The sequence below is a fragment of the Aethalodelphis obliquidens genome, unplaced genomic scaffold (genome assembly GCF_003676395.1).
Source record: "Aethalodelphis obliquidens isolate GAN/ISIS:26980383/991018 unplaced genomic scaffold, ASM367639v1 scaffold40, whole genome shotgun sequence".
Lineage (NCBI taxonomy): Eukaryota > Metazoa > Chordata > Mammalia > Artiodactyla > Delphinidae > Aethalodelphis > Aethalodelphis obliquidens.
In genome coordinates, this window is record NW_020837984.1 from 15962737 (window position 1) to 15990290 (window position 27554).

General features: G+C 49.0%; 1 protein-coding gene across 26 annotated transcripts in view; it reads left to right on the plus strand.

Annotated features, from left to right (window-relative positions):
* Nucleotides 1–27554, plus strand: part of DYSF (dysferlin) — a 223145-nt gene that overhangs the window by 55723 nt on the left and 139868 nt on the right. For 16 of the 26 annotated variants that reach the window (XM_027131963.1, XM_027131965.1, XM_027131979.1 and 13 more), the window contains 11 exons: nucleotides 227–319; nucleotides 672–883; nucleotides 2663–2791; nucleotides 3183–3245; nucleotides 3931–3981; nucleotides 6037–6067; nucleotides 6678–6793; nucleotides 13659–13785; nucleotides 17196–17299; nucleotides 24963–25031; nucleotides 25144–25187. In XM_027131963.1, coding sequence (XP_026987764.1) covers nucleotides 227–319; nucleotides 672–883; nucleotides 2663–2791; nucleotides 3183–3245; nucleotides 3931–3981; nucleotides 6037–6067; nucleotides 6678–6793; nucleotides 13659–13785; nucleotides 17196–17299; nucleotides 24963–25031; nucleotides 25144–25187 — 1039 coding nt within the window. The remainder of the gene's footprint in view (nucleotides 1–226; nucleotides 320–671; nucleotides 884–2662; nucleotides 2792–3182; nucleotides 3246–3930; nucleotides 3982–6036; nucleotides 6068–6677; nucleotides 6794–13658; nucleotides 13786–17195; nucleotides 17300–24962; nucleotides 25032–25143; nucleotides 25188–27554) is intronic. The other 10 variants (XM_027131977.1, XM_027131981.1, XM_027131988.1 and 7 more) reach the window with 1 other exon arrangement.

The following is a 27554-nucleotide window of genomic DNA, read 5'->3' on the forward strand; positions in this document are numbered from 1 at the left end:
ACAGAGTTGGGCTCCAGCCGCTCGGGGAAGGCTCCTAGCGGTGGCCAGTTCCCAGTCCTTCCCAGGAGGTGGTGAGAGGGACAGATGGACAGATACGGCGCCTGTTTCGGAGCTTTGTGTCAGGCCAGGGCAGGTGGGGAGAGCAGGGCTGGGGGCGGGGGCTAGCTTGGCTTCCCTCACCAGCTCCCTCCTCCCCTTCTGGGGCTGTGCCCTGCCCGTGTGCCAGGTGGGGGACAGAGCCGGGCTGAGACTTGGTCCCTGCTCAGTGACAGCACCGTGGACACAAGATACTCTGGAAAGAAGTGGCTGGCCCCCACGGGTGAGACGCGGGCCGGGCTGTCCCGATCCTACCACCTGTAACCGGCTCGCTTGCTGCCATCGTCAGCTCCCCAGAGTGGGACACGGTGGCCAGAAGGGCTCATCCCGCAGGACGAGGTGGGGAGGGCTGGGGCCATTCTGTCTCCTCCTGTCGACTCACTGGACTGACCACCCTCAAGTGTCAGCTGTTGGAAGCTCCTCTTCTTCTCCCTCATCCATCCTGGCTGAGTGGTGGGGAAAGAGAGGGGAAGGGGATTTGGGTGCTGAGCTGTTGGGTCCTCCATCGGGGTCCCTGATGGAGGATCCCCCCAGGGGCTGGAGGAACCCAGCCTCATCAGCACCCTCTCCTCCAGACACAGGAGGAGAGGAGGATACTGAGGACCAGGGGCTCACGGGAGACGAGGCCGAGCCATTCCTGGACCAGAGCGGGGCTCCGGGCCCAGGGGCCCCCATCACCCCAAAGAAGCCGCCTTCCCATCCTCCCCCCTACCACCCCGGGGGAAGAAGGAAGAGAAGCACGCCTGCACCCAGAAAGCCGCTGTCGGACAAATCGCAGGACTTCCAGGTGACTGCAGTCTCCTCCTTCAGCCCGCAGCAGCCGCTGATGGCAGCGCAAAACTTGTCTGTCCAGCCGTGGGGAAGGTCCTAAGGGCTCTCCTAGGTGAGAGTCTGGTTCCCCTGGGTCCTGGGCAAATGCTAGATAGGGGGGCCATGGCTTGGGGCCTCTAGAAAAAGCCTCTGCCCAACCCATGGTTTTGCTCTTAAAAAAAAAAAAAAAAAAGGGTCACTGCAGAGTCAGCATCACTACACTGTTATCTGTTTCCCCAACCAGAGTTGCCCTAGCCAGCCGGTGCTGTGCTGTTCAAAGTGTGGTCCGTGGACGAGCAGCCTGGGTGTCACCTGGAAGCGTGTTAGAAAGGCGGGATCTTGGGCCTATCCCAGACCCACTGAATCAGAATCTGCACTTGAACAAGATCCCCAAGTCTGAGAAGCTCTGCCTATCTTTTTTTCTCCCTCTATCCATTTCCCCTATTTATAGCCATGATTTTTCTGAAGGTCATGTGCAATTTGAGTTTGTTCAAGTTATTCACAGAATATAACTATGAATATTAATCCTTTGACATTTTTTAATCCAAAAATCTATCCCATTTAATTTGCCTTTTTTTCTTTTTAAATTTTTCTTTTTATTTATTTTTTGACTGCACCATGTGGCATGTGGGATCTTAGTTCCCTGACCAGGGGTCGAACCCGGGTTCCTTGCAGTGGAAGTGCAGAGTCTTAACCACTGGACCCCCAGGGAAGTCCCTAATTTGCCTTTTAAGTTGGGTCCTTTGCTTGTTCTCTTTCTTTTCTACAGAATTTTCCATCTTGATGTAATTGCATTTAGTGATATTTAACTATTCAGGACTACTATTAAAGTTGAAAACAGGAAACTTAAATATTTATTTATTAAATGAAACAAATTGTAAAAATATGCTTCAGTTCTAAATTGTGGTAATTTCAGCAAAAGTTCTAGTTATAACCATGTTTGCCTGAGAGACAAAATTCTAACTTATTTTTATTATTATTCACAAGACATGTTATTGTTTTTCTCCTTAGAAAATTAATACATATTTTTGGGTAGAAAATTGGAAAATACTGTACAGTGAAGGGAATGAAAATCACTCACCCCCTTCCCATTGCCATTGATAGTATATTCTGTAGTATCTTATTTTTAAAAAAGAGTCGATTAATAAAGAAATAACTGCTGATTAGAAATTAGAACCAGTAAACATCGTCTTTTTTCATGAAAGTTTTAATACTTTAAAATGTATTATTTTTTAATATTTTGCTTAAATTTGGAAGCACAGATGTTCTTGAAACCTTCATTTACTGAAAGTTCAATGAAGAAAGCTCTTATTTCTCAGAATGTCAGCATTCTGTCCTGCACCTTATACTACATAAGAATAAAGTGGGGTTACATCACTATGTATCTTTGACCTCTGAGGGGATTGTCAGTGAGGACTATTCAAGCCACACAGAAACATTGGCTTCAAGGGGTCTGAGGTGGGGCTGCGCATGAACTGAACGGGGGTGGGATCCTCAGCCCCGCCCTGGGATTTACCGCTGGCAGCTTGCTTGGGGGAGCCTGGCAACTCTTACGTGGAACCATGGGATTTTATAGATGCAAGGGACCTTGGTGGGAAGATATTGTTCTTACAGTGTTCTTCCTAATGCCTTTGTAATACCCGTCCCAAGAGGCCAGCTGTGAGGGTGGTCCCTGAGATTCCTGACTCTCTCGGGCGGGGGGTGGGTGCCTGATGACTTCTCCCTTTTCTTGCTCATGCCCCCTCCTGGCTTTCAGATCAGGGTCCAGGTGATCGAGGGACGCCAGCTGCCGGGAGTGAACATCAAGCCTGTGGTCAAGGTCACCGCAGCTGGGCAGACCAAGCGGACGCGGATCCACAAGGGAAATAGCCCCCTCTTCAACGAGGTGGGAGACCCTGGGTCAGAGCTAGGACCTTGGTGGGAGCACACAGCAGATGCCTGGCAGTTCATTCAGTTTTTGCATATGGCGCTAGCGCTGGGTGGAGAGCTGTGTCAGTTCCTGAGCAGGTTATCTGAGGAACTGGAGAGAGGGTTCCCGCTCTTACTCCTGCCTTGGGTTCCTCCTGCTTCACATCCCCATCATCCCGTGGGGCCGGCCACCCACCCTGTCCCTGAGGTGACAACCTCCGTGAGGTCGAATCCCCAGAGCTCGGTGCTGGGCTGAGCCCACTGCCCACTTGTTGTGTGGACCAGACCTGGAGGCTGGGCGGTGGCTGTCCCCTCCTGCCCGGGCTCGGCGGGCCTTCATCTGTCCCCCTTTCACCCTGAATCAACAGACTCTTTTCTTCAATGTGTTTGACTCTCCCGCGGAGCTGTTCGACGAACCCATCTTCATCACGGTACGTGGCAGCCCCCGAAGGCCCTCTGTGGGCTCAGCGTGCATGTGTGAGTATGTGTGAGTGTGAGTGTGAGTGTGTGTGGGTGAGGCACCCACCCCCCACCCGAGCCTGGATGACGGCGAGCAGCTCACAGCCTCGCCCCCGTGCTCACAGGGTTGTCTTCTGAGCTCAGATGCAAGCGGCAGCCGAGTGCAGAGTCCCTGCTGTTCAGGGTCAGGTGCCTTAGGCCAGGGTCCTGAACTAATTCTTGCAGTGGATCTTTGATTTTCATCTTGTTTTGTTTGTCTATATGCCTGCTTCTGACAAGATTTTCTTTCTCTGGACCTCAGCTCTTTTTTTTCCCCATTTCCTTTTAAAGGCAGTATAGTTTAGCAGTTAAAAGTGTGGGCTCTGAAGCCAAACTGTCTGGATTCTGGTCCTGCCTATACCGTGTAGGGGTTGTGTGATTCTGTACAAATGATCTCTCTGTGCCTCTATTTCTTCATCTGTAGAATGGGGATAATGATAGTACCTACCCATGGGGTTCTTGTGAGGGTTAAACATTGCTTGGAACAATCTCTGGGATAGAGCAAGTGCTATTGGAGTGTGGGCTGTTATCTTTTGGGAGAGAAGAGCCGTTCGGTTGGTTCCTGTCTGGGTCAACCTTTGCTAGTGAATGAGAGTTTGAATTTGTCTTTCCTTCCAGGTGGTGGACTCCTGTTCCCTCCGGACAGATGCTCTCATTGGGGAGTTCCGGGTAATGGTTTATTTTCTTTGAAAGCAATCAGTTCTTGTTTATCCATGTTAATGGAAGCTCTGTGGATGACGGGCAGGGTTGGTGCTCCAGAGATCCTGTCTGTCTTGGTCTGTGTTGGGGAAAATGTAATGAAAAAAACAAAACGATATCTTCTCCTAATCCAGAAATCCTCTCCACAAAGGTAGAGAAATAAAGCACTTTTGTTATTGGATAAGCATTAAACCAGAATATGATGCTATCATGGGCCATCCGCTAAGAGATTGCAAAGACAGAAAGTAATCTTGTATAGAGCCAAGCAGACACAACCCTTTCCATATATGTTCTCAAGATAAACAATAACTAAACAATAACTAGTGCTCGAGTTAGCGGCCTGGATAGTACCCTCAGTCACACATAGTTCATCCTAAATCTACCTAGTAATTGGGGTGACCATCTGTGTTTGCTAATTGACTCTATCTACAAGAAAAGACAGAAAACAAGCTCACATTTTTATGATGGGGGGTAGATTTACAATTCGGTTAAGGTAGGTCCTTCCCTTTCCCAGAGATGGGAGAGCCTGGAGAAAGGCACTCCTGAATCATAAAGCTGACGAAAGGCTTATTTGGTTTCTACAAAGGTACATTTCAAAGAGATGGAGAAAGTACTTACATTAAAATATTCTGACAAAAAGAGAGGAGAGGGAAATCTCTCGCCTTGTTTCCAACAGGGAGGATTCAGCTTCTTTTTTAAATTCGCATTTGTCCTTACATCTTGGAAAGACAGCGTGGGACCTGAGTTTAGGCAGCCCTCCCTGTAATTCTGACAATCTCGGGCCAGCGTGACACCAGCGTTCTGTGCCCTGGGCTCACCTGGGTTGGGAGTGGGGTCCAGATGTGGAGTCCATGGGGATGGGGTGGAGTGGGGTGGGGCGCAGTGGAGGGAGCGGGGGAGCCTGCCCCCTCATTTGTCCCAGACGTGCAGAAGTGAACAGTCCACTGTAGAGGGCCTTGAACCAACGGCATAGGATGGTTTTAACAGATTACATAGTGTAAAGGCAACTAGTAATGGAGACCTTCACGAATGGTATTTTAATGTCATTTTGTTGATTTTCTCATTTTGAATCCATAAGCATTTATCAAATGGAAAGAAAAGGCACAGGTTTATTTGACCTTCCTCTTGCTATCCAAATAAAATGTGGCCCCTTCTCCAAGAAGTAGTCACAAGATAGAAAACGGAGTCTGTTTTTCTGGAGAAGCAGTTTCTTTAAAAGAATGGGCTTGTGCTGGAGTCATTCTGTAACACTTATGTTACAGGATCTTATGTTTTGAGTCTTTAATCTTGTTATAAGAACCCAAGGGTTAGGTTAAAAAAGTATTCTTTTTTCTAATTTTAAAAGTAATCCATGATTTTAAAAAACTTTGTAGTTTTTTTTTTTTTTCAGTACACGGGCCTCTCACTGTCATGGCCTCTCCCGTTGCGGAGCACAGGCTCTGGACACGCAGGCCCAGTGGCCATGGCTCACGGGCCCAGCCGCTCCGCGGCATGTGGGATCTTCCCAGACCGGGGCACGAACCCGTGTCCCCTGCATCGGCAGGCGGACCCTCAACCACTGCGCCACCAGGGAAGCCCATAAACTTTGTAGTTTTTGAGAGCAATTTTAGGTTCATAGCAAGACTGAGTGGAAAGTACAGTTCCCACATACCCCCTCCCCTAACACATGCATAACCTCTCCTACCATCAACATCTGACTAATCTGTGATTTTTTAAATGGAAAATTATAAAATATAGGAAAGAATAAAAATAAAATAAAAATCACCCAAATCTACCACCCAGAGGTAGTACAGTTACCGTTCGGTGTGTTTCCTTTGCTCTGTCTTTTCTATGCGTAGATATACTTTACCAAACTTCCATCAAAATGTATTCCACTTTCTTTCCATGTGATATCAGAAGATGAACATTTCCCCATGTCTCCAAATGTTCTTCAGAACAGGATTTTTAATGGGTTGGTATCATGCATCATACTTTAACACTCTGGGGACAAGAGTGTGACGTGTGCCTCCTTCTGTTTGATTTCAGATGGACGTGGGCAGCATCTACCGAGAGCCCCGTGAGTCACCCTCTCCTCCCCTTGGGCAGGTCCTTGCATTTGGGTTCCGGAGGCTGCATGGGGCACCCATTTGGGATACTCATCTTTCCTTCTAGGAGATTTTAGAATTTAGAGGTGGGGTTTGATCTTGGAGGTGAGGCTGCAGGAATGAAGAGAGGACAGGCTTTCATCTTCTGGGTAAAACAGGCCCCAGGAAGATTGGACCCTCACGTGGGTCTCAGCTGGCCCAGCTGGAGGGCTAAATCTGGAAGGCCCAAGCACGGGTTGCTGGGGACTGGGGTGCCTCCAGACAGGACGGGTCATTTGGATACCAAGTCTAGGATTTCTCTACACCCTGGTCTCTGCTGTGGTCTGGTCACTTCCTGAAGGGGAGGAAAATGGCTGGGGGTCTGGCTTTGGCAGCCTATGATAGGGGCTTCTGTTAACATTTCTCACTTGGACCCAAATGAACACTCAAGGTACATTTTGTTCTAGAATTTGAGTCCTTCCCCCATGTCTGGGTAGATGAGTCCTTCATCTCATCCAATGGAGTCCACCCGGGGCTCCCAGAGGTGGTTGCAGACTTGTGTCCTTCCAATTCTGGGATCACCAAGGGTGTTGTCTCTCTTAGGACATGCTTATCTCAGGAAGTGGCTGCTGCTTTCGGACCTGGATGATTTCTCTGCTGGGGCCAGAGGCTACCTGAAAGTGAGCCTTTGTGTGCTGGGGCCTGGAGACGAAGCCCCCGTGAGTACATTTCCTCGTCCCCCTCACAGCACCTCCGCCTGGCCTTGGAGGCACCAAATGAAGAAACAAAAAAACAACTTTAGTTTTTCTGATTTAAAAGAATACACGGCAATTATGAGAAATGTAGAACATGTGGAAAAGCATAAATAAAAATTGAATCACTCATAATTCTACCCATCAGAGAGAACCGTCATTAATACCTTCTTGCATATTCTCCCAGAAGGATATACATGTATATTTTTCTTTTTTTTTTGGTGCAAAAGTGAGATCACTCACTCTGTAATGTATTGTAGTCTGAATTTTATCACCTAAGAATATATCATTGTCATCTTTATGGTCAGTAAGTAAAGTTATAAGTTGGAGGTGGTAAGAATGAGAAAGGCTTTCAGAGTTGGGGAAGTATCAGCATCTCTGTATGTCTGGGGAGAGGAGAGAAGGTTTGGAACAGTTGTTGAGGAACAAGGGGTTAATTAGATACAGACAGAAGGATTTCTTTTTTTATTTAAAAAAATTTTGTTTATTTATTTATTCATTTATATTGGTAACTGTAAGTTTGTTTTCTGTGTCTGTGAGTCTATTTCTGTTTTGTAAATGAGTTCATTTGTATCATTTTCTTTTATATTCCACATATAAGCGGTATCATATGACATTCATCTTCTTTGGTCTGACTTACTTCACTTAGTATGATAATCTCTGGGTCCATCCATGTTGCTGCAAATGGCATTATTTCATTCTTTTTTGATGGTTGAGTAATATTCCGTGTGTGTGTGTGTGTGTGTGTGTGTGTGTGTGTGTGTATGTGTATGCACACACACCACAAGACAGAAGGATTTCTGAGCAGACACTCTGGGCTGGAGGCTTTATGGGAGAGTGACCTCATAATACTCAGTGGCCTGGAAGCAGGAGAGGGGTAAGATGGAGGTGCTGTCAGGTGTGGACAAGGCAGGTGTGGTGGAGGCACAGGACTGAGGTAGCTGATGAGCCTGGCAGGGCGGATGCAAGAGGACTGGGCATAGAGCTGATGAGGAGGACAAAGAAGAGGGAAGGGTTAGGGAACACACATTTATTGAGTGCCTGCTGTGTGCCAAGCTCTGTGTTGGGTGCCTCACTTGGTGTGAGGGGGGTTGGAGGAGGTGGATAGGTTGAAGTCTGTCTTTAGAGAAGGGTCTCAAGGTCAAGGTCTTCCTAGAGGATTGGTTCTTAGTGGCTGGAGGTTTGAGATATGGCCATCCCTCTAGCAGCTGCAGGGGAGGGGGATTAAGATGCTGCTGGTTGGGGCTTCCCTGGTGGCACAGTGGTTGAGGGTCCGCCTGCCAATGCAGGGGACACGGGTTTGAGCCCCGGTCCGGGAAGATCCCACATGCTGCGGAGCGGCTGGGCCCGTAAGCCATGGCTGCTGAGCCTGCGCGTCCGGAGCCTGTGCTCTGCAACGGGAGAGACCACAACAGTGAGAGACCCGTGTACCGCAAAAAAAAAAAAAAAAAAAAAAGATGCTGCTGGTGGAGGACAAGGGACTGTGTTGGTGAATGACTTGTCCACGTGGATGTTGATTATCTCATGGGAGAATCGGAAATCAAACACGCAAACGTTGAGTCAGATACTGAGATCATCAAGGCAGGGTGAGCCAGGAGGAGTGGGAGAGGCAGGAGTGGGGAAGGTGGGTCTCCAGGAGGGCTGGGGAGGTGGAATCCCCAGGAAAAGCCGCGTGTGATCATGGAGGCGGAGGGCAAGTTCCATGAGGCTCTTAAGGACGAGAGCTCTGGCTGCTGACGAGAGCTCAAGAAGCCACTGTGCAAAGGGTTAGGGGAAGGAGAACCCCGGGTGCCGTGCAGGGGCCAGTGGAGCTCAGGTGGACCAGCCCCACCCAAGGGCACCTCCCCTGATCTCTCATCCCGTGTCCCTCTGTAGCCCAGGCAGACATTGTGCTTTCCTGCTCCTTTTCCTTCTACGTGGACTCTCTGAATCTATTACCCTTTCCTAAGACACTCTTTCCTCTTCTTCCCATTGATCAGACCCTTGTTTTTCCTGGATGAAACCACTTTTCTTGAGACCAACTCAGAGGGAAGCCCCTGTTCTCCGCTTCAGCTCTTTGTGGCTTTCAATGTTGTGTTAGTTTCTGCTGTGCAGCAAAGTGAATCACTTATAAATGTACATATATCTACTCTTTTTTAGATTCTGTTCCCACATAGGTCATTACAGAGTACTGAGTAGAGTTCCCTGTGCTATACAGTGGGTTCTTATTAGTTATCTATGTTATATATAGCAGTGTGTATATGTCAAACCCAATCTCCCAATTTATACACCCCCCCCCCTTGGTAACCTAAGTTTGTTTTCTACATCTGTGACTCTATTTCTGTTTTGTAAATAGGTTCATTTGTACCATTTTTTAAGATTTCACATATAAGCGATATCATATATTTGTCCTTCTCTGTCTGACTTACTTCACTCAGTATAACAATCTCTAAGTCCATCCATGTTGCTGCAGATGGCATTATTTCATTCTTTTTTATGGCTGAGTAATATTCCATTGTATATATGTACCACATCTTCTTTATCCATTCCTCTGTTGATGGACATTTAGGTTGCTTCCACGTCCTGGCTATTGTAAATAGTGCTGCAATGAACATTGGGGTGCATGTATCCTTTCGAATTATGGTTTTCTCTGGATATATGCCCAGGAGTGGGATTGCTGGATCATATAGTAGTTCTATTTGTAGTTTTTTAAGGAACCTCCGTACTGTTCTCCATAGTGCCTGCACCAATTTACATTCCCACCAGCAGTATAGGAGGGTTCCCTTTTCTCCACACCCTCTCTGGCATTTATCGCTTGTAGATTGCCTTCTTCTCTGAAGCCTGCCTCACTGGTTATTTCCCCTGGTCTTCTGGGCTGTTACCTACCCCTGGCACAGGGAGAGCTGGTGCAGGAGGGTCCTTGCTGGCAGATTCCCATCTTTGCCATTGTTCTGAGGTCTGACGTGTCCTTGCTGATGAGCCATCAACGTCTGATCTTACTTCCTTTCAGACCCTGAGCTTGGAAATTGCTCTCCCCACCAGTTTCTTCCTGCCTCTTTTCCTCCCTCACCCTCAGTGAATGGCAGTTCTTCCTCACTGAGGTTACAGCGCTGACCCCTCTCAGTTTCCCAGCCCATCAACTCCCTCCTGAAGCCTGGCCCCCATCCCCGATCCGCACTCTCACTCTGTGCTCACTAGCTTCTGGGCTCTGCTGCCACACCTCGTGGCCCCCACCCTCCCCACGACATGCTGTCCGCACCACTCCTTGGTCAGCTTTGGGAGCAAAAGTCACCTGGAGTTGCTGTCAATGTCTTCCTTTACTTGGGTGAGGTTTACTCCTTATCCCATCCTCCACAGTGGCCGTTTCCAAAATTCTGGTCAGGAATTCCCTGGCGGTCCAGTGGTTGGGACTCTGCGCTTTCACTGCCGAGGGCACGGGTTCGATCCCTGGTCAGGGAAACTGAGATCCTCCAAGCCACGTGGCACAGCCAAAAAAACTTAAACAAAACAAAACAAAACAACCTCCTGGTCTTAAGCTCCAGCCTCGGTCCCCCGTAGAGAGACAGAGCCGCACAGTGGGAGTGATGTGAGTGCTTGAAGCTCCCTGAGTCATCAGCGCACCCCCCATCTTCCTTCATCTTCCCTCCCTTCCCCACTCCCCGTCTCCTTTGCATGTGCTCATGTCCTCCATACCACCCCGTCTTGTTCTTCCTGTCCCTTCTCTGGCTCCTGCCCTCTGGTCTGTGCCGGACTCCAGATTTCCCAATCTCAAAACACCCTTGCCTTCACCATTTCTCCCCACCCCTCCCCTCCAAGCTGCTTTCATCTTCCTTTCAGCCATCACCAAGGTCACCAAGTTCTTGAGAGTACCCTGTGTCCCTCTTCACCAGTCCTTTGCCACCTGCTCACTCCTTCACCCCTTCAGCGTGCTTCCCACTGCCTCCTTCCCTGAACCACTGGCCTAAGGTCATCCATCGCAAAGCCCCAGGAGCTCTTCTCTCATTAATCTGCTCTGTTGCTCCACAGCGTTTGATTCTGGAGCTCACGTCTTATTTGAAACTCTCTTCTCCGTCGGCATCCATGACTCCCCTCATTCTTTTCCTTTTTTTTTTTTTTTTGGAATGGATCCTTCACATTCAGTGGCTTGACAAAATTCTGCTGCCTGCATCTTTGCTCTGCCTTTGACGTGACATTCAAGGCCCACGAACATCTGGCCTCAGTCTGATTTTGCAGTGCATCTATCTGTCTATGGAGGAGCCTGTCTCCGTCTACCTGAGGCTCCTAAGTCGCTCATCTCCAGCCTGCATCTTCAGAGCTCCAGACGCTCAGTTTCAGTTGCCTGTACCAAAGCACATGAACATGTTCCTTAGGCCCCTTTAACTTCACATATAGAAACCCAGTATCATTCACTGCCCACTCCTCATACCTGATTCCCATCCTGTGTTAGGTGACATCTTGGGAAATGGCACTCATCATACACTTAGTTCCCCAGGCCAGAGCGTCTTTCCTCATCCTTCAGTCCCACATCTGTCAGTCCACACGCACACAGTTGGCCAGTCTTGTTGGCATGACAACCTCAGTGCATGCCTCTCCTCTCTCTCATCCCAAGACCAGAGTTCAAGGTCAGGCTCCCGTCATATCTTACCTGGGCCTCTATGTGAATGAAGATGTAGGTTCAGCTGCTGTAACTCCAATTAACCCCACATTACCACCAAAACCATCTTCTTTAAACTCAGATACAATCATGTGAATCTCCTCTTAAAAAACTGCCGGAGACCCACCCTGCCCCCCAGTTACTTACAGGATGAAGTCCAGGATCCTTAGCATGACATTCAAGGCCATGAACATTTGGCCTCAGGCTGATTTTGCAGTGCCACTTGCCGGGACATACTTCCACGGACTCCGTACTGTGGCCACACCAGACAATGTGACCCTTTCCAGAATCTACTTCCATCCTTCTCCCTGCCTTTTCACCCGATGGGATGCTTTCTCTGCCTACCAAAAACCACTTTGTTCCTCAAGACCCAATTCAGATGCTACTTCCTCCATGAAGCCTGCCTTGTCTTCCAGGGAAACTGATTGGTCTTTCCTTTCGGTCACCGCCCCATGTTTTGTTAGTTCAGTTAATGTGTCCATCTTTGTCACTGAGACTGAGTTTCTTGAGGTCAGCGACAGTATAATAGATATGAACTGTTTTATCTCCCCTCTTGCCTAGTACAGGTCTTGTGCACAGTAGGTGCTCAATCAGTGCTTGTTGTCTAAGGGAATGAGCAGTGTTAAGGATGATGACTGAAAGCAGAGGAGGTGATCATTTTCTTCAGATGTGAGCTGAGGAAAAGCAGTGCAGAACTAATTCCTTCACAAGCACTTGTGTGACATGAGGCATTCTGGGATGGAGAATTTTGCTGCAAAGATTCTGAAGCAGGTTTCTACCTGTGGACTGAGTGAGGATAGTCCAGGCAGCTTTCCAAGGAGTGAGCTGCTGGGCATGGCCTGAAGCCACCTCTCTCCTATCCTTCTGCCACCCCCTTGCCCAAGTGCAGCACGTGGATCTTTTGTTCCTCAAACTGCCAAGTTAGCCCTCACTCTGCATGAGTTTCTGCCCCTGCCTGGATCCCACCATCCAGGTCTCCAAGCTGGCACATCACCAACACTATACCTGCCCTCCCCTCAATATAGTTACAAGCCCCCTTGCTCTGTTCTTTCTAAACCCACTGGTTCTGCATCCAGCCTACGTTAACCCTCATCTAGCTTATCTGTAAAGTGGGGTATCCCAGGGCCTTGCACCCCACCGCATTGGCGTCGTCTGGGCATTTGTTAAAATACAGAGTCTTGGGCTCCACCCCAGACCTGTTGAACCAGAATCTGCATTTTAGTTGGAAGGTATAGCAGTGGTCTAGAAGTCACTGATTCTCCAGTTTCTAATGTATAGCCACATTTGAGACCCACCGCTCATGGGGGTTGCTGTCAGGATTAAATGAGAGAGTGTATACAATCAGTAAATATTATTTTTATTATTACTGTTCTAATCATAATACTCAGCACATGCTGTCACATTCATTTGCTTAAAGGTCTGCTTTCCCTGTGAAAGGTGAGAACCACGGGGGCAGGACCTCTGTCCATCTTGTTCACTGTGGCAGCCCTCGTCCCTCAGCGTGATGCTGACACTTAGTAGTCACTCGATAGATACTTGCTGGGTGAATGAACAGACGTTATTGAAGACAGTGGCTGGCCTAGACCTCTGTCACCTCTGTGCTATTTTTTGATGGGTGGAATGGGAAGGAGACTGCAGTTCTTGAGTGCCTGCCGGTGTGCCACGTGCATTTACACGTTATTGAAGTTGATCCTCCCACAGCCCGGGAGGTCAGTGTCATTGTCTCCATTGTCCAGATGAGGAAGCAGAGTCTCAGGGTAAGGAACCTGTCAGAGATCACAGGCTAGGAAGTGGCAGGGCGAGATCTGCCTTTCTTCAAGATGCACCATTTATTTATTTATAAACATGACCTGAATGGTGCAATTTTGGATTGAGGAATACTTTTTTCTAAAAAAAAAATTATTTATGTAGTTGCAACCAGGTCTTAGTTGCGGCAGGCGGGCTCCTTAGTTGTGGCTTGCCAGCTCCTTAGTTGCAGCATGTGAACTCTTAGTTGCAGCATGCATGTGGAATCTAGTTCTCTGACCAGGGATCGAACCCAGGCCCCCTGCATTGGGAGCGCAGCAGGGTCTTATCCGCTGCGCCACCAGGGAAGTCCCGAGATGCACCATTTAAGTGGGTTGGTTGAGCTCTCAGAAAAGGAAGGTAAAACACTGTGCTCGAAGGCACATTAAGGAATCATATTTGGTTGTGTTGTAGCTGGAGAGAAAAGACCCCTCTGAAGACAAGGAGGACATTGAAGGCAACCTGCTCAGGCCGACCGGCGTGGCCCTCCGCGGAGCGCACTTCTGCCTGAAGGTCTTCAGGGCCGAGGATTTACCGCAGAGTGAGTCTGGTGCCCTCGTTGGGTGACTGTGAGGGGGGACGCTGGGTTGGGCTGCCTCAGCTCCCAGGGGGAAGGAGATGGAGGGGCTGGTCCCCTGCTCCCTCTCTGCCTCCCCTTGGCCTGGCTTCCTCACCCCGAGGGTCTACTAGATCCGTGTCAGCCCACTTCTCCCTCTGCTCTGCCGTCTGGCGAAGCCTCACACCCTCTCTAGGTTTCCCAAGGCTTTTTACTGTTCTTAACAGAGAAACAGTCAGAATTAATGAGAAGTCATACTGATGCTGGCGGAGTCACAGAGATGCAAGAAATCTTGAGAGTACTAGCTGCCCCTGGGCTCCGTTTCAGCATCCGCTAGGCCTTGACTGGCTCTTTGGCCACTCCGTGCACCCATTTTCTTGGCTCTCACTGCGGAGTCAGCACCATTTCAACTCTCTGTTCCGCGCTCACGGCTGGATCCCACTGATTTTCTTTCTCTCCTCTAGGAAGCCCCAGCCTGAAAACTGGCAGACCCTGGGCTGGGGAAGCAGTTGCTGAAATGTTGTTAGAAGGGCTCAGTGTTTCCACTGAGTGGAGACACATGGGTGTCTAGTTTGCCTGGGACTGTCCTGGTTTTAGCACCCAAAGTCCCACATCCCAGAAAGTCCTCATTCCCTGGTAAACTGGGACAGTGGGTCACCCTAGCTGTGGCTATGTCCTCATCATCCCAAGAAGGCCATTGTGGCCACTGCCTGATTTCTCACAGTGACTAACCCTGTACTAGCCCTACCCTGTGTGCTCAATAAATGTGGGGGAATTATGCTGAATATTCTAAAGCTGTGGGTGTCAACCCAGGCTGCAGTTAAATCATCCTGGAAGCTTTAAGGAAGTGCAGATGCCTGGGCCCTTCCTCCAGTGTTTCAGATTGACTTGGTTTGGGGTGGGGCTTACACACTGGTAGTTTAAAAATGCTCCCTGGTAGTTCTCTTGCTGCGGGCTATAAGCCACTATTTTGGAGCATACATTAGCAGAATTAAGCCAGGCGCTGTCCATAGCAGAGTTCACAAGAACAAGTAGTCGGGGACTACTTGGGTCCCTGTTTACGAGTTTTCCATGAAGCTAACTGCTTGAGGGTTTCTGCTTTGACTAATGACACCAATAAATGGGTTCCTTCTGCACAAGCTTAATTGAACCAAAATCATGGGGAAAGCCTTTAAATAAGTAATGGGCATTAAAATACAGGCTTAGAACATTCTGCATCTGTTGGTTGAAACTATGCAGAAGTGAGGCTGGTGAGCTTCCAAAGGGGGCTGGGGAAATAGAAATGTTTGCTTTGCTCAGGGTAAAGGGGATTATGTTGAATTCTCTGAAATGTTGTTTAAATATAAATAAAAGAAAAATAGATGGGTAAATAGAACATAAATATTTGCTAATTGTTATCTGTTGGATTCATGTAGACATTGGCTAGTATACAATTGTTAACTGTCCCCTCCTCTCAGTTTCTCATTTATATACATATGTACATTTATACCTAACATATATATACATACATACATACACACATCTATCATCTGTAAATACATATGTAAAAATATGGCTAATTCAGTAAAATATTGGTTTGAAGCAGCATAGATTAAATATATATATAAATATATATATATATATATATATATTTTTAAACGGAATTGACTTATTGGTTACCCTCAGGAAAATCACTGTGCTAATGTACATATATAAAGGAAAATGTCAAACAGGCAACAGTAATGGGATATTATTATAACAACTTACAGTCTTTTTTTTTTTAATTAATTTATTTTTGGCTGCATTGGGTCTTCGTTGCTGTGAGCAGGCTTTCTCTAGTTGTGATGAGCGGGGGCTACTCTTTTTCTTTTTTTGTTTTTTAACATCTTTATTGGAGTATAATTGCTTTACAATGGCGTGTTAGTTTCTGCTGTATAACAAAGTGAATCAGCTATACATATACATATATTCCCATATCTCCTTCCTCTTGCGTCTCCCTCCCACCCTCCCTATCCCACCCCTCTAGGTGGACACAAAGCACCGAGCTGATCTCCCTGTGCTATGCGGCTGCTTCCCACTAGCTATCTATTTTACATTTGGTAGTGTATATATGTCCGTGCTACTCTCTCACTTCATCCCAGCCTACCCTTCCCCCTCCCTGTGTCCTCAAGTCCATTCTCTGTGTCTTCAGTCCTGTCCTGCCCCTAGGTTCGTCAGAACCATGTTTTTTTTTTTTAGATTCCATATATATGTGTTAGCATACAGCATTTGTTTCTCTTTCTGACTTCACTCTGTATGAAAGTCTCTAGGTCCATCCACCTCACTAAAAATAACTCAATTTCGTTTCTTTCTATGGCTGGGTAATATTCCATTGTATATATGTGCCACATCTTCTTTATCCATTCATCTGTTGATGGACGACACTTAACATTGCTTCCATGTCCTGGCTGTTGTAAGTAGAGCTTCAGTGAACATTGTGGTACATGACTCTTTTTGAATTATGGTTTTCTCAGGGTATATGCCCAGTAGTGGGATTGCTATGCCCACTATAGCTTGGTAGTTCTATTTTTAGTTTTTTAAGGAACCTCCATACTGTTCTCCATAGTGGCTGTATCAATTTACATTCCCACCAACAGTGCAAGAGGGTTCCCTTTTCTCCACACCTTCTCCAGCATTTATTGTTTGTAGATTTTTTTGATGATGGCCATTCTGACTGGTGTGAGGTGATACCTCATTTTAGTTTTTTTAAAAAGTTTATTTATTTATTTATTTAATTTATTTATGGCTGCATTGGGTCTTCGTTGCTCCACGTGGGCTTTTCTCTAGTTGCGGCGAGTGGGGGCTACTCCTCGTTGTGGTGTGCGGGCTTATTGCTGTGGCTTCTCTTGTTGCGGAGCATGGGCTCTGGGTGCACGGGCTTCAGTAGCTGTGGCACACAGGCTCAGTAGTTGTGGCTCAGGGGCTCTAGAGCACAGGCTCAGTAGCTGTGGTGCATGGGCTTAGCTGCTCCGTGGCATGGGTGATCTTCCTGGACCAGGGATCGAACCCGTGTCCCCTGCATTGGCAGGTGAATTCTTAACCACTGTGCCACCAGGGAAGTCCCCAACTTCCAGTCTTTTTCTGGATTATTTACTGCTCTTAGCGATGTAGATTTCTAATCAGTCAATCAATCGGACCTGTTCTGAAAGCCTTTGAGAACGGGGCGGGGGACAGTGAACCAGCTGTTTGGAGCTGGGCAAGGAAGCAGCGCAGTGCCCTCAGGAGCTGCTATTCTGAGATGGTCCTTTCTCCCAGGAGCTGAGGGGTCCATGGCGTCTCTCTCAGGGAGTCCCAGGACTGTGGGGAGACAGGTGGGAAGTGGGGGTTTTGAAGATGGGAGAGCGGGTGGGCAGTGATCAGCATGTCTTTCTCCTCAGTGGATGATGCCGTAATGGACAACGTGAAGCAGATCTTTGGCTTTGAGAGTAACAAGAAGAACTTGGTGGATCCCTTCGTGGAAGTCAGCTTTGCGGGGAAGATGGTAAGGGGCAAGTAAACGAGAGGATTTGTGGGAGGGTGATGACTGGATGTCCCTGTGGATGGGCACTGGATGTGCAGGACAGAGTGAGGCACACGCAGTGCCCCCCATCAGAGGCATGTGCACACCGGGGATGGGGGGCTGATTGTGGGACATGGGGTGAGACACGCAGGCCCAGCTCTCTGGGGCTGCCATGCACACGCATGAGGCCAGGTCTGCTCAGGTGTTTGAGACAGACACATAGGTGTGGATGGACAGGGAGAGGACATATGGACAGTGGATAGATAGAGGAATATTTGGGGGAAAATTAAGTAATAGTCAGGAAACCAGATGTGAAGGCACAATGATAGGGAAACTTAAAAACAATGCAGTGAAAACATAATGATTATTTTTAAAAAGTTGTGGCAGGAGTTGTGCAGACTCCTTTCAGCCACACTGGTGGGGGCCCTAGGGATCATGTAGCTCTCTTCCTTCCTGCCTAGAGGCCAGGCTGTTGCTCCAGTCCCTCTTGATTTCTGCCTGGGCCCCTCCCTCTATCCCACCTTAGGGATGGCTTTGCCCACTTTCCAGGCTCTCCTTCGAAGCCTCAGCCACTCCCAGGGTTCAGCCGTCACCTCTCCACAGAGGAATCCACAGCTGTATTTGACTCTGACCCCTCTCTTCAGACACAGACCTCCCCATGCCTCTTCAAGTCTCTATATTCTGCCCCTCCAGCCCTTTAAAGGAGTCATCTGCTGCCCCAAACCGCCCCACTTCCAGAAGCCGCCATCCTAATCAGGTACCACCATCAAAGGCAGAGAATGTGGGCCTGCCTTGATTCGGCCCTTTTTTTTTTGACCTCCCTACATCAAACATGCCACCCCTAGCTCTTGCCTTCAAAAATCCCGAGGTCCTTTCCTGTCTCTATGCCCCTAGTCACTGTCATCTCTCCCCAGGGCAACACAACAGCCTTGGGTCCATTCTCTTGTCCGGGTTCTCCCCATAGAAATCCACCAGTATATTTAGTGTAAAACACAGTCCTGTCTGTAAAAGGAAGTTCAAACCGCATAACCTGGTTGACCAGTTCTCACCCAGCCGAACTTTCTCCCCTCATCTCCATGGCCAATATTAGCTTGTACAATCTTTGCGAGAATGTGGAACATCTCGCCCCCTCCTGGGCGGACGCAGCTCTGCAGCCCGCTTGGAGCAGCGCCGAACTGAGCGGGTTTCAGCCCCACTGTCTCGCTGGGGGGGCGGGGGGGACGGGGTGCGGAGGGGGGCGTGCGGGTACAAACCGCACAGCCAGCACGTCGCCCGTGTGACCTCTCGTCTGCCCTGCGGTCACACCTAGCTTTTGCCCGGGCCTGTGCACTCCGGGGTCCTTCCTGGCCCTTTCCCCCCAGCAAGTCTGTTGCATCGTTCAAGGTTTAGCTTCCGTCACCCACACAGGCCTGATGTGCTAGTTCGGCCTTCGGGGCTCCGCGCGGCCGATTGCACGGCCCTTTTTTAGCCCGTTTTCCGCTGCATTCCGGTGTTTGTTAGCATATGTTCCTCTGACTTTCGGGGAAACAGCCCGATTTCTTTTACTCTGTAACCTCAGAGCAGAGACTGGTGGAAATACTGGAAATAGAGGAGAATGACGTATCTGGAAGGCGCAGCCTCCACCCCGGCTCCCGGAACCCTAACGAGGCGCCTCTGAGCTTCGTGCCAACCTCAGGGAGCTGGCAGGGTGGGGTAGCGCCCTCCGGGGTCCCGCCGGCCTGGCCCAGAGGTCCACCGGCCGGCCGCAGCGCCAGGCTCCAGCGAGTTGAGTTGGATGACTTGGGTGTTAACAGGAAAATTGGAAACGGGCGGAGGAGAAGGGCTTTGAACAGAGCCGAGTGGAGGGCGGGTGCAGCCGGCTCTGCTTTGCTCCCGAGGCAGAGGCCGGAAGGGAGACACGCAGGTGTTATAGGACAGTTGGGGAGGTGTTTACAAGCTTAACAACAAACGCCAAAAGCCTAGGGTGATGATGGAGGTCGTGTGGGCTCCCATTCACACAGCACTTTGCAGTGTTCTTTTCCACTTAATCTCTTCTTAGATTCATTTTGGAAAGATGTAGGGTCTGCCCGCCCATCCCACCAACAAAGGGACCCCTGAGGTCAGGGACCGGATCGCTGAGGCCCAGGTGTGATTTCACAAACGGGAGGAAGGCCTTGGATAGCTTGTTTCCTCTGCCTGCTACCTGAAGTCCACACTCTTCCCCGCCCCCCGTTTTATGTTTCTTTTCTTTCTTCTTTTATTATCGATGCACATATTTATTAAGGAATTTTGAAAAATGCAGAAAAAGTAGCATTATCCATAAGGCATCATACAAAGTTTATGTTTGGGGCCTATCTTTCTAGTTTTTAAAATTTTTATTTTTTACTGTGAATCAATATTAGACACTGTTGAAACACTTTATTTTTTTTAATATTTAAAAACATAAAGAAAAGTTGAAAGAATGGTTCAGTGAATGCTTACCCCCTGGTATGGTCTCCACTTAGATGAAACAATTATGAACCTTTTGCTGCATTTACTTTCTCTCTCTCTCTATGGATACCCCCCCCCCCCCCCCCCAGTCATTTGAAACCTAATTGCACACTTTGCCCCTAAAGGCTTCAGCATGCCCCTCCTGAGAAAAAGAAAATTCTTTGTAACCACAATAACATTATCACACCTAGGAAATTAACAATTATCGTCTACTCTTGTCAGATACTGGCTCATATAAATATTCTCTGATTATCCCCCAAATGTCTTTTAGAGCTGTTTAATTTTGTTTTGATCTAAGATCCAACTGGACTTTACGCTCTGTGTTAGTCTCTTCTGTAACAGTCTTTTACCCACCTCCATCATTCCCATTTTTCTCACCCCACAACATTGCATTTTTGAAAAGCCCAAGCCGTTTGTCCATGTCCTGGATTTGTCCCATTGTTTCCTTCTGTTGTTGTTTAACTTCTTCTGGCCCCTGTATTTCCTATAAACTGGAAGTTAGGTCTCAAGATCAGATTGCATTCAAATGAACTGTTTGGGCAAGAACGCATCACGGGTGATGTTTCGTACGTCGTATTGCGTCACAACAGGAAGCAAAATGTCACCTTGTCCCATCACTGGTAATGATTGATTACTTGGTTTAGGTGGTGTCTCCAGATCTCTCCCTTGTCAAAGCACACGCTCGCCTCTGTACTTTGCAGGTTATCTGTGGGCGATATCTCGACGTGTGCTGATGTCCTGTTTCCCAGCAACCTCTTACCTAATGGTCCACGAAGCCATTGACCTCCTTGCCTGAACAAGTCATTCACCTGGGGTGCAAAGCGGCGATTCCCTCATTATCATTCCTTCTCTCTTTATTAGCTGGTGTTTTTTGTAAAGAAGAGCTTCCCCTCCCCTCTTCCCTTTTGAGTGTTAATATGCCCCTAATACTTTTTATTAATTCAGTGTGTTAAAATCAGTTATGGTGCTGGTTGTGTGAACCGTCCTGCTGTTGGCCAGTGGAGCGCCTTTGAGCTGTTCCTCCGTCCCGGGCTAAGACAGGGTCTCAGGGGAAATGTCTGTGGGAGAGGTAACACGAATTTTAAACTCATTCACACTGGGGTGTAAATGCTCACTATGGGTCTTACCGAAGTGCAGTTTTTGTTTGGGCTTGGGCTCAGAGTCTGATGCCCTTAGGAGGGACCGTGATGGGATGAATGGAGGCAGGAAGGAAGCAGGAAGGTTGGCTGGACAGTCCTGCTGGACACTTACTCCAAGGACCGGGATCAGTTTTCCCAGCTTGACAGATGGGAAAGTCATGTCTCAAGATTGTTTTTATTCCACATTCCCAACATGGTAGGGTGCTGTGATGATGGCTAGAACCAAGACCGACCTGCCTTCCGATTCAGTAGCTTTCCTTGGAGCTGAGTCTCAGAGCTCTGGGGCTCCTAGCTGCTACTGGGTCCCTGCCAGCACCTTGATCTCTCTAGGGCTTCTGTTCTGAGATGCCCTTGGCTGGCCCTGGGGATTTTTCTAGGAAGGTGCCGATGTCTGGGGAAGGTGATAGAGGTAGGGGACCTGGCCCAGGCAAGGGACTATATAAAGCTGACTGGTGGCTGGGCTCCTGAATGAAGCTGCGCCCTCCATTTTCCCTCTAGAAGGAAGGGGCTTATGAAAGAGGCAGTTGAGACCCTCCATCTTCTGGTGGTCACCGGGTCTCTGTGTCCCCTGCTCTCTGCCCCAGCCACCTCGTCATGGCTTCCCCCAACTCTCTCTGCTACCTTTATCACCTGTGTCATCCTGCCTGTCCTCTCTCTGTCTCTGGTGTGTCCCTTTTTCTCATTCATCCTTTTCTGAAATGAAAAGCCCTGGGGATTTGTCCTCTGTGTGCCTACTTACCCAAGCCTGGCCCTCTTTGCATTTCCTCTAATGGACACTTGGTGGCACTGTTATCTAAGATGTGAACCATACCTGATTTGGCCAAGCTACTGAGATAGGTTTTGTGTGTGTGCGCACTCACACACACACATATCACACTTCTTCATGGTATGGGGCAAGGACAGGGGAGGTACTTGGAGGGCAGAGTGGGAGACTAAAGCAACTTTTTTATTTTCCAAGAATAAAACCTATTAATCATAAAAAGATGAAAAAATCAGAGAAAAGCAAGGAAAATGAAAAAAATTAAGCACATTTCTGCACACCACCTTGGAGAGGCCCACCATTAACATTTGTTTATATCTCCTGCTAGGATGTTTTCCTCCCTGTAGCTCTCACTCCTTCTCTCTGTTGCACATCCCCCCCGCCAACCCTGGCCCTGCCCTGCCCCAATGGAAAAAAAAATTGGATTCGGAATACAGTTGATCTTCATTATTCACAGATTCTGTATTTGCAAATTTGCCTACTCGCTAAAATTTATTTGTAACCCCAAATTAATCCTTAAGGTGCTTTGGTGATCATTTGCAAAGCTGTGAACAATTTGAGTCAGCTGAGGTGCATGTTGCCAGCTGGGCTGAAACAATGTGATTCCCTCCTTGTTTCAGCTCTCGTGGTGTAAATGTGTCCTTTTCCTGGTCTATTTAGTGTCATGCTTTTTGCATTTTTTGTGCTTTTTGCTGGTGATTTCAGTGTTTACAATGGCTCCCGAGTGTTGTGCTGAAATGCTGTCTAGTATTTCCCTGTGTAAGAAGGCTGTGACGTGCCTTATGGGGAAACTATATATTAGGTAAGCTTCATTCAGGCATGAGTGAGAGTGCTATTGGCTGTGAGTTCAATGTTAATGAATCCACAATATATAATAAAAAAACGGTGTTTTGAAACAGAAACACACATAAAACAAGGTTATTGGTGAGTTGACAAAAAACTGTTGTGACAGAGGCTTGCAGGAACCGAACCCTGTATTTCTCTTAGGAGCAATGCTTCAGTGTTCATCAGCTCATGTTCTTGGTGACTTACGATGTGTAGTTAGAATGTGTAACTACCACCAGTAATGAGAATCCACTGTATATGTGTGGTTTGGTAAAGTGCTTTTATCACCTAACATTTCCTTAGGTTATTAAATAGTCTTTGAAATCAATTTTTTGATGGCTGCATAATATTCCACGAGATGATATAACATACATTTTAATCCCACCCACATCTTGGTGGCCCTCTCACGGGGAGCCTCCAAGGGCAGCCCGGAGGAAGTGATTGCTGGGGAGGCCTTGGACTGCCTGGGGCAGGGCTGGGGGAGGGTGGGGACAACCTGTGCCTTCTTGTCCAGGGAGCTGAGTGATGCTGCCAGGGTCTCTCAGCTGTGTCTGATTAACGAGTCTTCCCTCCCTCCCTCCCTCCCTCCCTCCCTTCCTTCTTTCCTTCCTATTTTAAACTTTTGTTCATCTAAGTTTTGAATTAGGTAATACATTTATTATGCCCACCATATACATTTATGCATCCATCATTTTGCATCATTCTGGCTTAATTATGCCTATGCTGCACACATCTGACCATAAATTCTTACCTTTTACCTTTTTAACACAAACAGTTGCACATGACACTCACTGTTCTGCACCTTGCTTTTTTCACTTAATAATATAACTTGGAAGTTGTTTCCTATCACAGAGCTCTTTCATTCTTCTAGGGCTACGCAGTGCTCCATTCTGTGGATGGATCACACTTTATCTAATCTGTCCTCTGTTGGTGGACACGTGGGTTGTTCCACGTCCTCCCTAGTTGGAGCCAGGCTGCCGTGGATAACCTCGTACACGTGTTATTCTGCACACGTGCAAGTCTTTCTGTAGGATACTTTCTAGAGGTAGGACTGGTAGGTCAGAGGGCATTTGCATTTGTAATTTTGAACGATAGTGGCCAATGGCCCTTTGGAGGGGTTGAGCTGTTCTGTTTTCCCACCAGCAAAATCCTAGCGTGCAGTTTTCCCATTGCCTTGCCAAGAGAGGGCTGTCAGGCTTTAGAGATTTTTGTGAATCTGATAGATGAGATGTCGTATCTCATTCATTTTGTTCCTTTTATTATGAGGGAGATTAAGCATCTTTCTGTGCGCCTTACAGCCCTTTGTGTAACCATTCCTGAGAACTGTGTGTCCCACTTTGCCTTTTGTTCCGTCTGACTGTCGGAGCTCTTCTTTCCTTGCTCCTCTCTTTTCTCACACAAGGGCCAAATCCCAGTACCCATCCCTGCCCCCAGACTTTGCCTGGGCTCTTCTCACAGGGAGGAGGGGATGGTGGGCACAGGGGCTGGTACTGGGTGGATCAGGGATGGAGACAAAGTCCTGGCCCCTAGGGAGGCCACAACCTCATTTGATGGAGGGCCCAAAGGCCCCAGTCTGGTCAGGTGCTCATTAGATGAGAAAATGCATGTCAATGCTTCACACAATCAGGGCCCACAGTAAGTGCTCTGAGGAAGGCTGCTCACTTTCCGTGTGTAGGACACACACACCTTCCAGGATCTGAAGCAGAGTCTTCACCTGCTGCCCTGTGTGGGCACGGGATGCCCTGGGCTGGCTAAGGGACCTGGTGCCTCCCTGGGGACGCCCAGGGCAGAGCAGACCACACAAGCCGCTGGATTGGATCTGGTTTCCACCTCTGCTAGGTTTCTTGTTTGTGGAAAGCCCAGTCTCATGAGCAGGGCTGATTGGAGGCAGACTGTGGCTTATGAGGTTTGTGTCTTCACTGCATTTTCCTCTCTCAGATGCAGGTGCATGGCCCCCTGCCCTGGCCCTCCAGCCCCCCTTTCCTCTCCTCCTCCCTCCATCTCTAATCTCCTGGGTTCGCAGTCTTCCAAAAGGGCAGGTGATCTGGGCTGATGGGCAAAGGGGATTGCCTCAGACTCTAGGACTCCTGGGAAAGCTGGTCTGGACGCAGGGCCCCATATTTAGGGTCATGGCCATAATGGGAGGTGAGGGAGGAGAATTTCCAGCCAGAGGTACGAGATAAGGAAGAAGGGTTGTGACATTCAAACAATCTATCCCTCCTAACTCCCTCCACCCCATGCCCCATTGGGTCTGATCTACCATTGAGCTTTGTCTCTAGAAAGATTCCCTGTGTCTGAGCCCACTGCACCAGGCTCCTTGGCCCCCAGGGCCTCCTGCCCAGCCCAAAACGTGGCCAGCATGGCAGAGGATGGCTGCTGGCTGGTGTGGTGGTCTCCGAGGGAGCCCAGAGTCCCCTCAAAGCTCCATCCACCTGTGCTCTGTGTCTTCTAGCTCTGCAGCAAGATCCTGGAGAAGACGGCCAACCCTCAGTGGAACCAGAGCATCACGGTGCCTGCCATGGTGAGCCTCACCCCCATGAGCCCACCCCAGGAGGCCTGGGCTCCCAGCCTACCCAGTTCCCGCCCGCTTCTTCACAAGGACCCCACCCAACCCGTCTCTCTTCCCTCCTTAGTTTCCCTCCATGTGTGAGAAAATGAGGATTCGTGTCATGGACTGGTGAGCTCTGCGTCCCGGGATCTTTAGAGGTGGCTGTTGTCAGGGGTCACTTGGTCCTTCGGTTTCCTTTTGTTCATTCTGCAAGAAGTGGGAGAGTCTGTTTCAGGTGAGGTAGTTTCCTTTGGGGGAGGCCAGAGAAGGAGAGGGTGTGGGCTGTTGGGAAGCTTACAGCCCTGCTCAAGGGCAGCCAGGGGGGGCTGGAACAGCTCCAGGAACCAGAGATCCCTGAGGCCAGGAGGGGCCAGGAAGGCTTCCTGGAGGAGGTGAGGTTTTGGGAAGTTCAGGATGAAGGCATTCTAATGAAGAGAGGGTCATAAGCAGAGGCATGGAAGCTGGAAAGAGCAAAGCTTCCAGGAGGGTGGGCTGTGATGCCCACAGTGTTGGTAGGATGAAACGGGTCTCCAGGCTGGGGAAGTGGGTCTGGTTACCCGAGCTGGGCATGCCACTGCCGGCTTGCAGCAGGGGTGGGCAAGAGTCACACGGTCATCTTAGAAAATGAGTATCTAACCCTTGCTGAGCGTCTGTGTGCTCCAGGTCCTCCTCCCAGTGAGCGCTTTACATGCGTGTCTCACCTGACGCTCACCTCGACTCCAGGCACCGCCCGACCTTGCAGATGAGGGAGTAGGTTTGAATAGACTGAGTACCCTGTATGACGTTGGGAAGCAGCCGAGGCCAGGCTCGAACAAGCCTGTGCTCCCTCCGCCCGTGCGCTTAACCACCGGGCCGTGCTGACCCCTCCGCATTGAGCCTTCTCTCACGCCCGACGGCTGTTAGGAGTCCCCACGCGCGATCTCCAGGACCTTCCCTACATCAGCCTTTCCCAAAAAAGAGAGTTGTCCTTTCTCTGCCCCCAAAAAGTCTTGGCTGTGCGGTTCCCGGCGTGTTGTCCTTTGGTCTCAGGCCCATGGCACCCCCAGCCAGGAGGATAATGAGAGACTAGGGCAAACCCCCAGGCCACAGAGCCATTAAAGTGCGCGCCAGGTCCCCAGCCCGAGAGAAGACAGCTTGGGAGAATTAGAGGAGAGGAAGGGAGTGCCAGGGGGGCCAAGAGGGAGAGGCCTCTGGGGCCCTGCCCGCCCGTATGCTCCGTGGGAGGTGCTTTGGGGGCAATGTGCTCTACACCCACGGAGCCATCCTTCCCCTCGCCGTGTGCGCGCGCGTGCGTGCGCTGGGCGCGTGCCTGTGCGTGGCGGTGTGAGTGGATGCACGCGGGCGTGCGAGCGCAAGGGCGCCGCGTCCCCTGTGTTGTGGACGGCCTCGCCCGAGTCCGTGTGAGCCGAGTGAGGCATCGGCATACTGTACAATCCAAACACATTACCGAATCTGGTGGCTGCCTCTCTGGTTTAGGCTGAAGTGGCATTTTTATTGTGAGTCTATTTTCAGACTTGCTGCATTTTCCAAAAGCAACCCCAAGCCCCAAAACCCAACTCTTGGCCAGAAAGCATTCAGTTGCTGCAAGTTCCTATCCAGAAAAGTGCTTTCTTCCCAGAAAACTCAGATAAACTTGTGTTATTACCTGAATCCTAGAAATACGATATGGTCCATATGGCCTTTTCTCTGTAACTTAATCTTCCATTCAGTTCTCAAAGAATTTCTTTCATTAGAAGACAAAATCCCCCAAACTACCCCCTACCCTGCAAAAAAAACCTGACACAAAATCTCTCTCCTCCCATTCTCTTTCCCTTCTCACCAGATTCAGGTAAGACCAGAGGTGAGAAATCCTATTCCTCTCCAAGGGCTGGTCTTTTCTAGGGGTTGGTCATGAAGGCAGTTTAAAAGTGTCATCAACTGTCAATTATCTGGTATTGATAACCTTACTGTAAAATGTTTAAGGGAATTTTTACTTTCCAGTTCATCTTAACGTTATTCACCAGGAAAAGGGATACAGATCTGTGCTGGCAATTCACTCTTCCTAATGTAGCCCCCGCCCTGAGAGAAAACTTTAAAGCTTGATCACCTCCCTGGGAAATACAGAGAGAAAGGAAGGGAGCAGCAGAGATCTGGTATCTCATGGCTTTAAGATTTAAAAGGAAAATGAAATTGCCATGCCCAGGCGGGTCTTTCACAATGGGGCGTGTGGGTGTCATCTCCTGAAGCCTCCTGTGGCCAAAGGATGCACAGCAGGGAGAGAGGGCCTGCTGGGCCCCGAGAGGAGGGAAGAGGCACGTGGGGAACCTTCTGGAAGGAGATAGATCCTGCCCCATCCAGCGTTCCTCAGTCTCAGCACTGTGACGTTTTGGACCGGAAAAGTCTTTGCAGTGGGTGACTGTCCTGTGCACTGTAGGATGTTTGGCTGTAACCATGGCCTCTCTCTACCACTCCCCTCCACATCAAAAATGTTTCCAGACGTTGCCAGATGTCCTGGGG